Raw genomic sequence first — 13,479 nt, 5'->3', positions numbered from 1 at the left:
CAATATATTACTCAAAAGCATGTTTTTCTCTCAATGACATAACAGGCTCTTGTGTGTACCAGTGTAATAAGGATCAACTAAAACAAGACACAAGTATATAAATATGATTTGTGAGAATGTGTAAACTTGAGTGTGTGAGTCATGCAATGCCACTCTTCTGTGAAGCCCAGGTTAAGCAGCAGATATGTGGGTAGAAGTTAACGTGGATCTAAACTAGAACAAATGACAACACAACTACAGGGCATTTAAGATATTTTGAAAAAAAAAAAGTTTATTAATTTAACAAGCATACAAAACAACAAATCACTTTTTTTTTCAAACTACCAATGCAGTTTCAGTGCAATTCCAAAATATACATATTTTTTCAGCAGGGCATGTTAATCAAAGTTATTCACGTCAGAAACAGCCATTTAAATATATTTCTTTTGATTTGATTATCATGACAATTGTCCTAGCCAGAGGAAGCTCGCATATGATACCTTCTTGAGGTAAAACTGTACACATCCAAACATACAAAACAAAGCACTACATCACAAATGAAATATTAAATACCTGAACAAAAACATAAGTACTGTAGCACAATACAAACCAATGCATTTGTAAACAAAGCTTGTAAACAAAAAGGAAGTATGTGGTTATTGGTATTTGGTTCGTGGATTTAATAAATACCTAGCTAATAAACTTTATCCTAACGGTTTACCATATTAACAGTATTTGGTGTGCAAGTGTAGCAGACTGTCAGTTACAACTTAAAGGTGAATGACGTGAAAGATTTCCTCCTCTGTGTGTATTTTCCCTACAACTGAAGGCTACAGCACAGATCAACACAGAGGCCAATTAAAGTAAAAAAAAAGACCTACTTCTTTTATCCTTTGTCTTCAGGTAAGAAGTGACAGTCTATGTTTGCTGACAATGCAGGCAACTCTCACTTACTCACAGAAGGACCGTTACTTTAAGACGGGGTCGTAGCATCAGCAGGGCACAGCAGTGAAACAAGAAAGAGGAGCAGGAGGATGGCGCTGCGTTTGAGTCCCTTGTGACTGGAGGACGTTGAGGCCTGTGTCTGACACGACACAGACTGAGGAGAAGGCCTGGTCAGTTGGTGATGACCAACTACCAACGCAGCATCAACAGAGAGTCCACAGCTCAACAAAAAGTCATTGTCAGCAATCACAGCATCAGTAAGGCCGAGAGAATATTGAGGGTTGAGAGTTTTATGGTCAGCTCCACTGACTTCAGCTCAACTTCACAACAAAATTACTTAAAATTGTGAAATGCTATTCAATAAGCTGGCCTCAAATGACACAACTATAGTTTTTAGAAGGTTAGCCAAGTGTGCAAGTTCAATATCAATCAATATATCTTCGATATGTTTCATGATTCTTTGGAGTTGTCTTTTCTCTAGCTGCTACAGTTATGCTGCTACATGAAACTGAACACGAACAAAAACAGAGCGTGGACGCGGGAATCCGTTTGGAACTCGTGTGTTCATCATTTTGCTTAATAATCCAAATTGAAAGTTATTAAGTTTTGCAAAGGTGCACTTTTGTTAGCTCCCATTCTAGCTTTCCATCATCATCGTCATTAAACTGGGAACGTATTACTTGAGTTGAGCTCTTACCAAAAAACGGAACTTTAAAATTCAGCTGCTCCGGGCCTTTGTGGAAGCACACCCTATGCATAAGTTAGTATGTTAGTATCAGATACCGCTACGGTCATATTCATCTGGGTGTTAAGCATATCCTGCTGCTGTCAAGTGTGTAACACTGTATTATCATGTTTAAATGTATCACTGATAGAACGTCAGATCGTAAGGTAACATAAATCATATATGCCCTTAAAAAGCAAGGAGTGTATGTTTATTTATTTATATATATATATATATATATATCTCAATCATTCAATCATTGTGCTATTTCTTCAATACACGGGATTCAAAAAGCACTCCAACTATCAGTCCAGCCCTGTCTCCTAAAAATGATGTTTCCATTCAACGAAACGGCATGTGAGTAACGTTTCGAGGAAACATAGTTTGTTGTGGATTAAGTTTGATGTTTCACAAATAAGTCTCAAATGAGAGTAAGTACTTTAGTTGCTTAAACATAACCAAGAAGTACTTTTGTTGCCTAAACCCAAAACAATTGTTTTGTAGCTTTTTTTAGTTTTTGTGTTTGTTAACCACACGTTCAAAACAATTTAAAGCTGCAACTGGAGGAAAATAGGTTTAATAATAATAATAATAAATCCCTTGAAATGTAATCGAGAGTGCAGTTTAGTTGCATGGGAGCGTACATTTCGAGACTAGCTTGTTCAGTCAGCCCTCAGCCACACAGAGAAAATATAAGCCTTGAAGACGTAACTCTTATGGGAGTTTTTGCTTATTACAGCATATTCAATGTACAGATAATCACTGCCATTAAGAAGAAGGCAGGCAAAGTGTGGTCATCTCATCATGGAAATTTGGACTGAACGTAAACGGTGTGAAAAAGCACAGCATCCGTTGAATAAGTTCCATTGACTTCTCATACCACGGCCCCAACTTCTCACGAGGCCGATCAGAACCGTGAGCTCCGTGAAGACTCCGTGATGAGACGTAGAATACACTAGATTAAGTGGTCTAGTCGTTTGGTATTTCCCGCCTACGTCGGCCACGTTTCATAGTAACCCATGCAAATTTACTAAGAAAAGAATAAGAGAGTAAAGAACATGTGTGCGTCTGTGCTTTTTAACAGTGAACAGTGATGAGGAAAGGCGTGGTCACGGGTTCAAGTGTAATTCAACACTAATTTACACAGAGCCTACAACTTTTGCTGCACTTTTCTCTGTAGGTGCCAACTTTGGAGCATGTTGCGTTTCTGGCCACACTCCAATCAGTGACGTCGGAGCAGGTGTTCTCCATCAGCTGTCAAAGGCAAAACACCTGCTGTGACATCACTGATTGGGGTGTGGCCAGATGTGGTTTTAGTTTTCAACCCATACAGAGCAGTACAGCAGAACTTTTATGCCCTATATGATTCAGTATTAAATTGCAATTTGAAGTGTCTCTTTTCTCTCAAGCATGGTTTGTACACTCTTCTAGCTCCACCTCAAACGTTGGCTTTCCAGGGTCTCTCACATTGTCCCCTTGCCGCGCCTACCTAATACACTCCTCCTCTAACGGGCTTTCTGATTCTTCATTCTCACTGTCATCCAGTTCGGGAAGATCTCCCCACAGGAGCAGATTCAGACCTGTATACACATTGGAGGGTGAGCGCTCATGAAAACACATTCAACAGGGCAAAACTGCAAAGAATTCCAATGTGATCGAGGGGAGTTCCTCCTGACCTGTCGCATCCAGTCTGTTGAGAGTAGATACCGCGTCGCTGTTGAACATCCAGAAATGGCCATTGTTACAGGAGAGCAGGCAGGGTTTACAGGGGGCCACGACATGATAGCCCACAACATTACCGCTGGGAGAGAGGATAAAGAAGAAACGTGTGTCAGCACTTTACTGGGGGCACTTTTGAAACGTGCTAATCCACTAGCGGGTACCTATTATCTAACAGATGCTTGTTTTTGCCCTGTGTACAACAACAACAAAAGGCCTGGGAATACAAAAGAGGTTCCATAAAGCCTCACTGTAGCACCAAACGCTCCTTTAAAATGCAGAATGGCAAAATGTCCTGTTTACTAAAGGTGTATAGAGACAATTAATCTACAGTTATTTCACAGACAATTAATGGGCAACTATTTTGCTAATTCATTATTTGAGACACTTTAAGTAGAAACACCAACAATGCACTGGTTTTAGCTTCTTACATATGAGAATTTGCAGCTTTTCTCAGTTTTATATAACTGTAAATTGAATATCTTTGGATTAGTATGGACATTTTTCACTATTGCCCTTCTATTTATTTGATGGTTGATCTATTAAACATCAATTAAACACTACACTGCAGCTCTACAGGTGTATATTATTAAAAAACAGGTACATGGGAAAGACCTGCTTGTTTGCTGTGCTAACTGTGATTTTGTATTACCATCTCACATTAGCAGATGGTCTTCCTAAAGCAAACCCTGCAGGCTATAGAGGAACTTTACATACCACTTGAGACAAGCGATGTCTCTCAGTTTGCATTTGCAGCTTTCAGTAGAGTAGCAGCTGGCCACAAAGTCAACAGTTCTTGGGGGGAGGGTGCGTGTAATGAGAAACAAACAAAGCCATGAAAGGTTAAAACCCACATTAATTTCACATTTTCATGCAACAAATCCTGTTAATCACAGTGTGTGTCCCTATTCCCACCAAATGTTCCGTTCGAAGTCAGTTAGCTGCGGTTTGCTTCCAGAACATCTTACCCTGGCAACAACAGCAGACATAAACAAAGGCTAGCAGCGTTGCTAGCTAGATTAGCACTTACCTGTTGGGAGGTATATCAGTCGAAAAGAGCTCAACCTCCGTGTCTGCGAGAAGCACGGCTTTCATGCCTCTCGTGCAGAGCAGACTTTCACAAAACATGCAGTTCACCTGGGTCACACACTTGTTTTTGAAATTAGCGTTCGATGTAGACATTGTTGTCCTGCTAAGATGGACGTGCTCTCTCGCTCTTTTTGTTCCCAAACAGCAAATGCAGCAGAAAAAAAACAAAACAAGAATCGCGGACTGATGTTGCTCACTGCGCGTTCAATTCGGGATGATAAACCTCGATTTTGCCGTTAACTTCGCAAGCGTTGACGCTAACACTAACGTCCGTGTGCAAACGTTAGCCTTTCCTAACGACAAAACGGAAGGCTAACGCTAACGTCAGCTTATAGAACAAACGCACGGAAAGGATTTCTATATAAAAGAAAGTTGTTAACTGTATTATTGATAGGTACACGATATCTAGCCTGTTTCACACGACTGCCTTAGCATCCATTCGGATGTGGTTAACAGCTAACTCAAACGCTGTCAGCTTTGTTTACAACTTCCTGGTATTTAACGGTACTTCCTGAAACTATCTTTAAAAGACTGTATATCTGACTCTGATTGGATACTTTCCATGGTAACCAACGTCATTGGACAGCTTCGTTACAAAGTCGGATTTTAATTGGTTATAAATTATCGTTGAAAAGCCCACGTTCAAAAATCCCGAAGACCCATTGGTGTGCTGGCATGTCACTCAAATTCTGTTCGACCAATCGTCACAGAAGGCGGGGCTTGTCGTTCAGTTGGTGCTTAAAAGTTAATGCGTGGAGAGATGGGTCGTCTGTTAAATAGACAGCAATTTAAATGACACTCTTTATGTTAGACGTTGTTGTTGCGGAGTACACAACAATTCAAATGCATTTCCATTATGTCGAACAATGTCATCAGTGGGCATAGATAGACAGAGTTATAGAATTGCTTGGGTTTTGGCCAATTTTGGGGCTAACCGTAGCTAGCTAGCTAACTTAAGAATAATTTGCGGTTTCGTTTGCAAAATACTCGGTTATGCAGTCACAGACATTCATCATAAAGACATATGTAAAACACATTGTCTCCTGTCTGAGACAACGCTATTGAAAGGATATATGAAGTAACAATTAAACCCATGTTTGCTCACTTTACCCATCTGTGCATCCTCACATTGTAACTGATCGGTCATAGAAATATTGCTTTATAACTTATCAGTTCACCTGGTTGAACAAGACACACACGTGTGGGACTTTTTACATGCAGTTGGGGGGCTTATCTGCAACAAATGAAACCAAAGTGAATACCATCCATGTGTGCATCCATGCCTGTCCTGCGCACTGGGGCTGACCAGTGGAGACCAGCCTGCCCCTCCATATGCACTCGGTGTTCCTCCTCTCTCTCACTTCAGGAGGGGGTTAGAGGAGAGCGGCTTAGTTTAGACAGGCGGGAGGGCAGCTGGCAGAGAGCACAATACCCGCTCAGCGCAAATATATATATATTAGAGAGAAAAACTTCTGGAAGTGCGGACTGACATGCCATCGCTGTTCATTTTTTTTTTCAAAAAGGGAATGCATCTCCTTTCACTTGAAGTTGTTTGCACCATAACCGGTTTTGAGGAGGCGGTGAGGCGGATGGGAACACACAGCAGCAGCAGCAGCAGCAGCGCCAAACTCACAATGCGCCCGGAGTGAACAGAGGCAGGGAGACAATACAGATCCGCGCCGACACTGAGGAGCCGCAAACTCGCATCTGGGCTCTTTTTTCCCCCCTTTTCAAAACCTGGTTCCGGTGTGGCATCCATCAAGTCTACGGCTGATTATTTTTCTTTCTTTTTTTTGTTGCATCGATTGTGACAAAATTGACTTCGCTGCGAGGGCAAGCGGTTTGATCTCCAAACTCAGCCATGACGTCTCCGGCGAAATTCCGAAAGGACAAGGAGATAGTGGCCGAATATGAAACTCAAGTCAAAGGTAAAACTTTGTTTTAAAGCGTCTCGTGTGTTAAGATACAGCACAGGAACGAACGCAATGCACCGTTAAATCTGCGCTTTCTTTACTATGTAGCGGGGTTTTCGGTGAATTGGTCGACTGCATGGGTTTTCTGTACCCTCTCCTATCAGGCGTACGGTGGGGTACGCTTTCCTTTGCATCGCCATTTATAAAGGTTCGTTGCCATTATTCGGACGTTGACGATCCATTATCATCAACATTTGCAACCAGAACATCATAATCAGCGTGTCCCTTAAAACGTGCTCGCCTCTAACGCAGCGCACATTTGGCCAACAAAGACGGGAAAACAAAACTCGCTCAGAAATCAGTGTTTTTTTCTTTTGTCCAGATGTGGTCTCTATATACGGTCTCTAAAGAAAAGCGTATGTGAAGGTGGTGTGTGTGTGCGTTGAGTGTAGACGACCCAGAGGGCTCAGGGTTTCGACATGGAACAAGGCAGGGCGTTTTCTCTCCCTCGCTGTCTCCTGCGTGTCTGCTGGTGTGCGCTGCCGTCCGTGCATGCTGCAAGTGTGTGTGTGTGTGCATGGCTTTAAAGCAGATTGCAATTAATTGATCCATTTGTGCTAAGGCTCGTGCTTTAATCACAGTTCATTGGTGTCGCACATTACCACGATCTTGGACATGGGAGAGCAGATTGCAGTGGTTAGAAAGGGGCGTTCAGATGTGTACTGGCTGATTGGTATGCGTGTGCGTGCGTGCGTGTGTGCGTGGATGTTTCTGTCGCCAGGCAGGCGCACTGTATTCAGCTGGACAACGTCAGTCAGAGCTCCAGTGATTGCTTATCAGATCTAGTTTAGGTCAGTGGGGTATAGGCTGGGGAGGAGAGAGGAAGCACAGAGGTGGCAGGAAAAGGGGGGGGGGGGGGGTGGGATGTGGATGAGAGAGGACAGGATATTGCTCTCCTCATGGACAGCATGTTTCCACTGCACACACTTCTTATGTCCTTTTCCCAGCTACGTCTACAACGTTATCACCTAGGTAGCCCTCCTATTCCCTCTTTTGGGAGCTTTGGCCACCTGCAACTTTGTAGGATAGAGCAGCAAGTCGGTCGAGTTGTGGAGCGCAAGTGTTGTCACTGCGTTGGAAAACTTGAATCGCTGGTGCTGACGTGCAGGCGGATGACACATTAAAGGAAACAAACAACACAAGTGGTCGTAGTGAAGTGTGGAGACGACGGAAGCCAGACGAAATGGCAAAACTGTTTCCAGAACTCTAAACGCGTTCGTCCAAAATCTAATCATAGGCGTTTAAAAAATGAGCTGAGATCTGATGGCTGCGAATGCCGCGCCATATGATCGAGGTCAATCTCATATCAAACCTTTTAAGTGATCCCGTCTTGCCCTGTGTGGAGGCATCTGAGTTTATTATGTTGCACCACTTCATTTCTCACTTGTCTACACAACATCTGGGCAGGGGTTTGATTTTGGTCGCATATTCTAACAGGTAGTCTTGTCAGTTAAATGAATGGAGGGATGACTCCAGAGCAACTCGACTCAGCTCATTGTTTACCCCCTCCTTATTAGCCACTTCCTCTTGTTTACCTGCCTATCTGCAGAGCCCTTTATCTGTCACCACAGTGACTTTAGCGCCGTTGTCTCAGCGTCCCGGTAGACCGCCGTTCATGCTTGCCAGCCTGTGTGAAGGCCCTCTGTCCGTGCTGCATTGTGGGGCCTGTCTGCCGTGTTTGTCAGCTTGTGGACTTAATGTTTGTCCATCGACCTTCCGCATCGATTCCTCCTGTCAGTTACTTCACAGCTCCCAAGCCAACAGCGGCGTTGAGCTATCTCACTCTGTCCACACGTTTTCCCCACATACCAGCGTCCTTATCTGGAAGGAGCAGATGAAAGGATAAAAACCTGTGCATCCTCATTACTGTTTGGTTTTGTGGGCTTTTTTTTTTTCACCCCCATCTGTAGAGGCGTCTCCAGGTGCCGTGTGTCTGCTGTGACATTCCCAGCAGTCTGCCTTCTCTGGCAGACACAGACAGTCTGTCATTACCCTGCACGCGGCTGTGAGATGTTCTCTAATGGAGGGTATCGAGCAGCAATACATAAAGCACACGCACGTCACTTCTGTCTCCCTGTATTTGCGAACGCACGCGTAACGTCTCGTTTATATTTTTGCATGCTATTGCAGTCCGGCCAGCTGAAGATTCAAACCCGTACGGCTAGGTATCAGGCAACATGAATACTAGTCTTTTCACCCTGCTGCATCATGGGGGAAATAAATGTAAATCCTCTCATGGCTTACGTTCGTACATCTCTGCTGCAGGAGAGAGGAAGATGCACGATGCACATTCTAACATTCACGCAGGGCAAAATAACTCGAGCACTCGATGAATGCGTCGGTCCTAATTATGCTAAGCGCCCTCCCCTGCCCATGACGATTAAGGCGGTTATGTTTTTTGGTTTGTTTGTTTGTTTTTCAGCAGAGATACGAAAAGAAAAAAAAAGACTGTCTTGATGTTCCTGACCCTTGGTGGAAGGGCCAAGGAAGAACCCATTTAGAGTTTCAAGCCGGATATACAAGTTATTCCTCACTTTTGTTAACATTGCGAGACAGGGCATGTCCTCGGCGGAGGGCCGCGCTAAAAAAAATAAAATAATTGCAGAGTTGTTGTGAAGCGATTACCTAAAGTAGCTACGGGGATGTCATGGACGCTGTCATCTCACCTGCTGACATGTGAGCTGAAGAATATTGCTTTTGTAAATGCGCACACACACACACACACACACACACACACACACACACACACACACACACACACACACACACACACACACACACACACACACATGCGCGCATATGCGCATCAATGCTTAAATAACACCATCCTTTCCTCAGCCTGTGTTATTCTCACAAAGGCAGAGTGCTGATGCTCTAATATGGGATTCTGGCTGATGCAAGGAATGTTCCTACTGCTCAGGAAGAGGGTGTGTGTGAGAGAGAGAGAGAGACTGACAGAAAAAAAGAGAGTAAATGAAAGGGGGGGACGAAAAAGGGAAAGATAGCGAGAGTAAGTGAGTGAGACACATTTTAAAAGAGCGATAGGAATGTTCCAACAGTAAATGGTTATAGAAAGCCTAAATGGAGTTAAGGAATGAGCTGAGCACCTTCCACCCGTAGGTCACGGAGCACTTAAATGGAATTGAGTCAAGAAAGCTACTTTTGCTTTTAGAAAGAGGTTTGTCACTATCGCAGCCTTCGTCGCATTCATCCAGTCGATGCACATCCACCAGCTATCGCCGCCCAACACTCGCCTGCCAGTCGGCAAGCTCGCCTGGATGTTTAAATGGAAAGCTTTAATTCCGGCAATGTGAAACATTGGGGAGGAAAATTAGGGAGTGCTGAGTCTTTGAAAACATTTGACAGATGTTTCATTTTTCAAGTACATTTTGGCTCAGTGCTTCAGCAGCTGTCAAGAGTTTTACACATCTGGGAATGTTAATAAGTGGCTGTCTTTTCAAATAATTACCACTGCTGACATTTTCTGTGTTTTTCTTTTTTGATAAATGCAGAGAGGTACGTACGGCCAGCTAATCTGATGAAGTGCTGAATAACTTGTATTGGTCTTCTTTAGACTAAATACCCGCACACAAAGAGGCATGCACAGGCGGCGTCTCCGTACAGATGTAGACTGATCATTTTCAAGAGTAATAATCTCATTCAAGCTCTGCTGCAGATCTGACGTTGATGTGTTTTTCCCCCAAAGAGGGATGAGTGCCGGTGGCCATAAACTGGTGCGTCTGCCTACGTGTACATTACTGCGCTGCCTGTTTACAAGGCAGCCAGAGACATATTATTTAAGATAAATGGCTGCTTTCACTAGCATACAATAGGAAAGGTGATGACACAGCAGGATTGTGTGTGTGTGTGTGAGGCTCTGTGGCCGGGCTGGATATTTCTGTGTGTGTGTGTGTGTGTGTGTGTGTGTGTTCTGGTTGATTGATGTATATTTGATCAGGAGGAGCAGGGCTGCTGCAGAGGGGTCCTCACGATCCTCTGACGCAAATTGCAGGGAGGTTCTGCTTCTCAGTTATGAAGCAGTAAGAGGCAGAAGGAATGGAGACGTGACAGAACAGAGAGAAGCTCCATTGTTGTTGTTGTAACGTTGACGCGTTCACGTCAGCAAACATCACACATGGGTGGAAGGATGTGAGAAGACATCTGTAAGCTAATCAATTAGTGGTCCTTCTTACGGCTTTGTGTGTGTGTGTGTGTGTGTGTGTGTGTGTTCTTCTTAATAACCCCTAGTCCATTAGGACCGGACTGTATTGAGTGAGTTTTGTGGTGCACCACAAGTCAATCACACAACTGGACGGTTGTTGGATTGACTTCTGTGTGTGGATGTCTGTCAGAGGAGGGGAACAAAGGGAACAGGGGGGGGGGCAGAATTAAAAATGCTAACAGAGCTTAAAATAATCAGCCAGGAAGGATGTTTGTGTGGAACTGAGGTTCAGGAGTCAGGCTCAAACACACACACGCAGATCGCACAGGGAGTGTGTGTGTGTGTGTGTGTGTGTGTGTGTGTGTGTGTGTGTGTGTGTGTGTGTGAAGCTTCCTGTTTGGGCCCACCGCTTTGTGTCCGGGCGAAGGAATCGACTGCCTATCACATAACACACACACACACACACACACACACACACACACACAGACTCGATGCTACCGTGCTCGGTGTGTGATGATTTTTTAGCCCTGCAGTCGGCACACTCTCTATTCCACTATAGAGAGGAACTGAGAAATGAAGCTCGTTTTTATTTTTTTCAGAGTGAAAATCCTCTGTTCCCTTTGATGAGACACAATAGAACAATGTGTTCCATACCGGGTGTCCCACCGTTGTTTCTGTTCGTGTGTGTGTGTGTGTGTGTGTGTGTGTGCGTGCACCGTAGCGGTTGCCTTGTGCTGTGTCAGCACCAGGCACGACGTGGCTGAAAACACACTCATTGATTTTCTGTCCCCCTTCTACCTTTCCTGCTCCCTCATTCTTCAGTATTCGATATGACAATTTACTACAGGGCCGCTGCGGCACCTGTGAGAAAACACACCGCGTTAAATTCACCAACACCCCGAGTGCTGAGTTCAGTGCACTCGCACACATAAACGGAGCGCTGCTTACAAGCCAGCGAGTGCGTGATTGAGACGTCTAACTGGTCCCTGCCTACAGCCCGGCATTCTGGATACAGGCGATAGCTGAGAGATAGAAGAGGAATGTCTGCTATCGCTACGATATGCAGATGAACCTGTACAGGTGTGCCAAAAAAAAAAAACAGGTGTATCAGATCCAAGATGTCAGTTACCGAGAGAGATGAGGGAATAGATTGAGAAGGCTGGAGAATGTTGTGGCTATAAGGTCAGAGTTCAGCCGCTGTTCATTGGTGCCAGATGTTCCAGATGCTCTGATTGGGCAACAGATGCTCCGTCTGACCTGGTTGGCTAATCCTGACGCTCTGGCTGCTACCCCTTTCACTCGGCCTTCAGCACTGAGGCATGCTGGGATTGGTTGAAATCTCCCCTCCCTCTTTTCAGGTGTTCCTGCTGTGATGGAGAAGGTGGGTGTGGGTGCACCCATGTGAACCCAGTTTGTGTGCCTAGTCAATAGGTTACCTCGTGCACATTTAGAAATGCACCGAATCTGATGTCAGATGTATTTATGCAAAACACACACACACACACACACACACACACCTCCAGTTTGGCAGTTTTTGTTGTTAGCTAGCTGTTTAGTTTTTTTGCATAAAGTCAACTGTAGCATTTCACTCAGACAGTTGGTTTCTGTGACGCGATGAAGTGGAGCAGCAGTGTTACTACTCGCCCATGTATGTGTGTATTGGGGCGGTTAATACGGATAAAAACTGTTATGTGTCATATTTTGTGATATAGTGCATTTAAAATAACCAATTGAGAAGCCTTTCTATCTAAATAACCAGATCTCTGGATTATTCAATGAATTGATCACTGTAGCCTGAATCAATGTCCTTCATCACAATGTTACGACGATGTTAAACTCTTTTAAATGTAGTATATATAACCAGAGATATTAAAGGCATACTTGTCTTGGTAGCAATTTTCTATTGTCCAGGGTTACCACTAATGGTAAATTGCATGATCTTATAAGTTGTTGATTGTTTTCTCAATCAAGTGGTTGTTCGGTCTGCAAAATGTCAGAAAATAGTCCGAATAAAGATTCCCAGAGCTCCAGTTTACACATTTAAAAGCTGGAACCAGCAGAATCTTTGCTTAAATGTTTAACCAATCATTTATCAGAATTGCTGCCAATTAATTTTCTAATTGTTTCAGCTCTAAAGTATATATATCGTCACATTGCCCAAGCCTATGTGTGTGTGTGACCTGAACCCATAGTTGATATAGGGTCCTTGACCCCCTGTTAGGGTGCCTCCTTCAAATTTCACTTTCTTTATCTCACACACACACTCTCACACACACACACACACACACGGCAACAGCAGAGCAACCGGTGAGAGGGTGTAAAAATGTAAAAAGCAGAGCAGCGCTCTGGCCTTCCCCCTCACACACACACACGCACACACACACACACACACACACACACACTGACCGTCAATCCCAAACTCCCTCTCCCTCTTTTTCAATCTTTTTCTTTCTGTCAGCCTACATCCAGTGAACAATCAGACCATTGTGGAACGAACTGCTGGTCTTCAACTCAAACTCTCTCTGTTTTTCTCACTCCTCCTTTCTCTCTCCTTTTCTGTCTCACTCTTTTCCTCTCCCATGATGTCCGTCAGTCGTGATGAAAGGTGACACGCACGTTTTTTTGACACGCCCCCCGTGGGGCAGTTTAAACCGATAATCATCTCTTTATGATTTCAGCATATGTGACACACACACACACACACACACACACACACACACACACACACACACACACACACACACACACACACACACACACACACTGTGCCGCTACACCGGACACTGACTCACAACCAGCTGAGAGAGAGCGAGAGGATGTTTGTGTGTGTCTGTGTGTTGGTGAGAACATGTTAAAGAACAGAGGGATTTATATAAAGCCGAGCAAGG

At 44.1% G+C, this 13,479-nt stretch overlaps 2 protein-coding genes across 3 annotated transcripts in view; one reads left to right on the top strand and one right to left on the bottom strand.

Annotated features, from left to right (window-relative positions):
- Window positions 1-250: 250 nt before the first annotated feature.
- LOC306694178 (protein FAM72A) lies at window positions 251-4,894 on the bottom strand. Its single transcript, XM_079156915.1, has 4 exons — window positions 4,398-4,894; window positions 4,085-4,162; window positions 3,325-3,449; window positions 251-3,228 (listed from the first exon to the last, which is right to left on the bottom strand). The coding sequence occupies exons 1-4, from the start codon at window positions 4,547-4,549 to the stop codon at window positions 3,134-3,136; spliced, it is 450 nt and encodes a 149-aa protein (XP_079013041.1). The 5' UTR covers window positions 4,550-4,894; the 3' UTR covers window positions 251-3,133.
- A 1,112-nt stretch (window positions 4,895-6,006) lies between these two features.
- srgap2 (SLIT-ROBO Rho GTPase activating protein 2) overlaps window positions 6,007-13,479 on the top strand; it is a 44,490-nt gene continuing 37,017 nt past the window's right edge. For both annotated transcript variants that reach the window (XM_079185100.1, XM_079185099.1), the window contains exon 1: window positions 6,007-6,384. In XM_079185100.1, coding sequence (XP_079041226.1) covers window positions 6,318-6,384 — 67 coding nt within the window. In that variant the 5' untranslated portion in view covers window positions 6,007-6,317. The remainder of the gene's footprint in view (window positions 6,385-13,479) is intronic.

This window comes from Pholis gunnellus (genome assembly GCF_910591455.1).
Source record: "Pholis gunnellus genome assembly, chromosome: 3".
NCBI classification, from domain to species: domain Eukaryota; kingdom Metazoa; phylum Chordata; class Actinopteri; order Perciformes; family Pholidae; genus Pholis; species Pholis gunnellus.
This window is presented reverse-complemented; position numbering and strand designations above follow the sequence as displayed.

Coding starts and splice junctions, on each gene's coding strand:
- LOC306694178 (XM_079156915.1), bottom strand. CDS start 4,549: ATGTCTACATCGAACGCTAATTTCAAAAACAAGTGTGTGACCCAGGTG. Junction 3,450..4,084: donor GACATCGCTTGTCTCAAGTG/GTATGTAAAGTT, acceptor CCTCTCTCCCAG/CGGTAATGTTGTGGGCTATC. Junction 3,229..3,324: donor CAACAGACTGGATGCGACAG/GTCAGGAGGAAC, acceptor ATGTGTATACAG/GTCTGAATCTGCTCCTGTGG.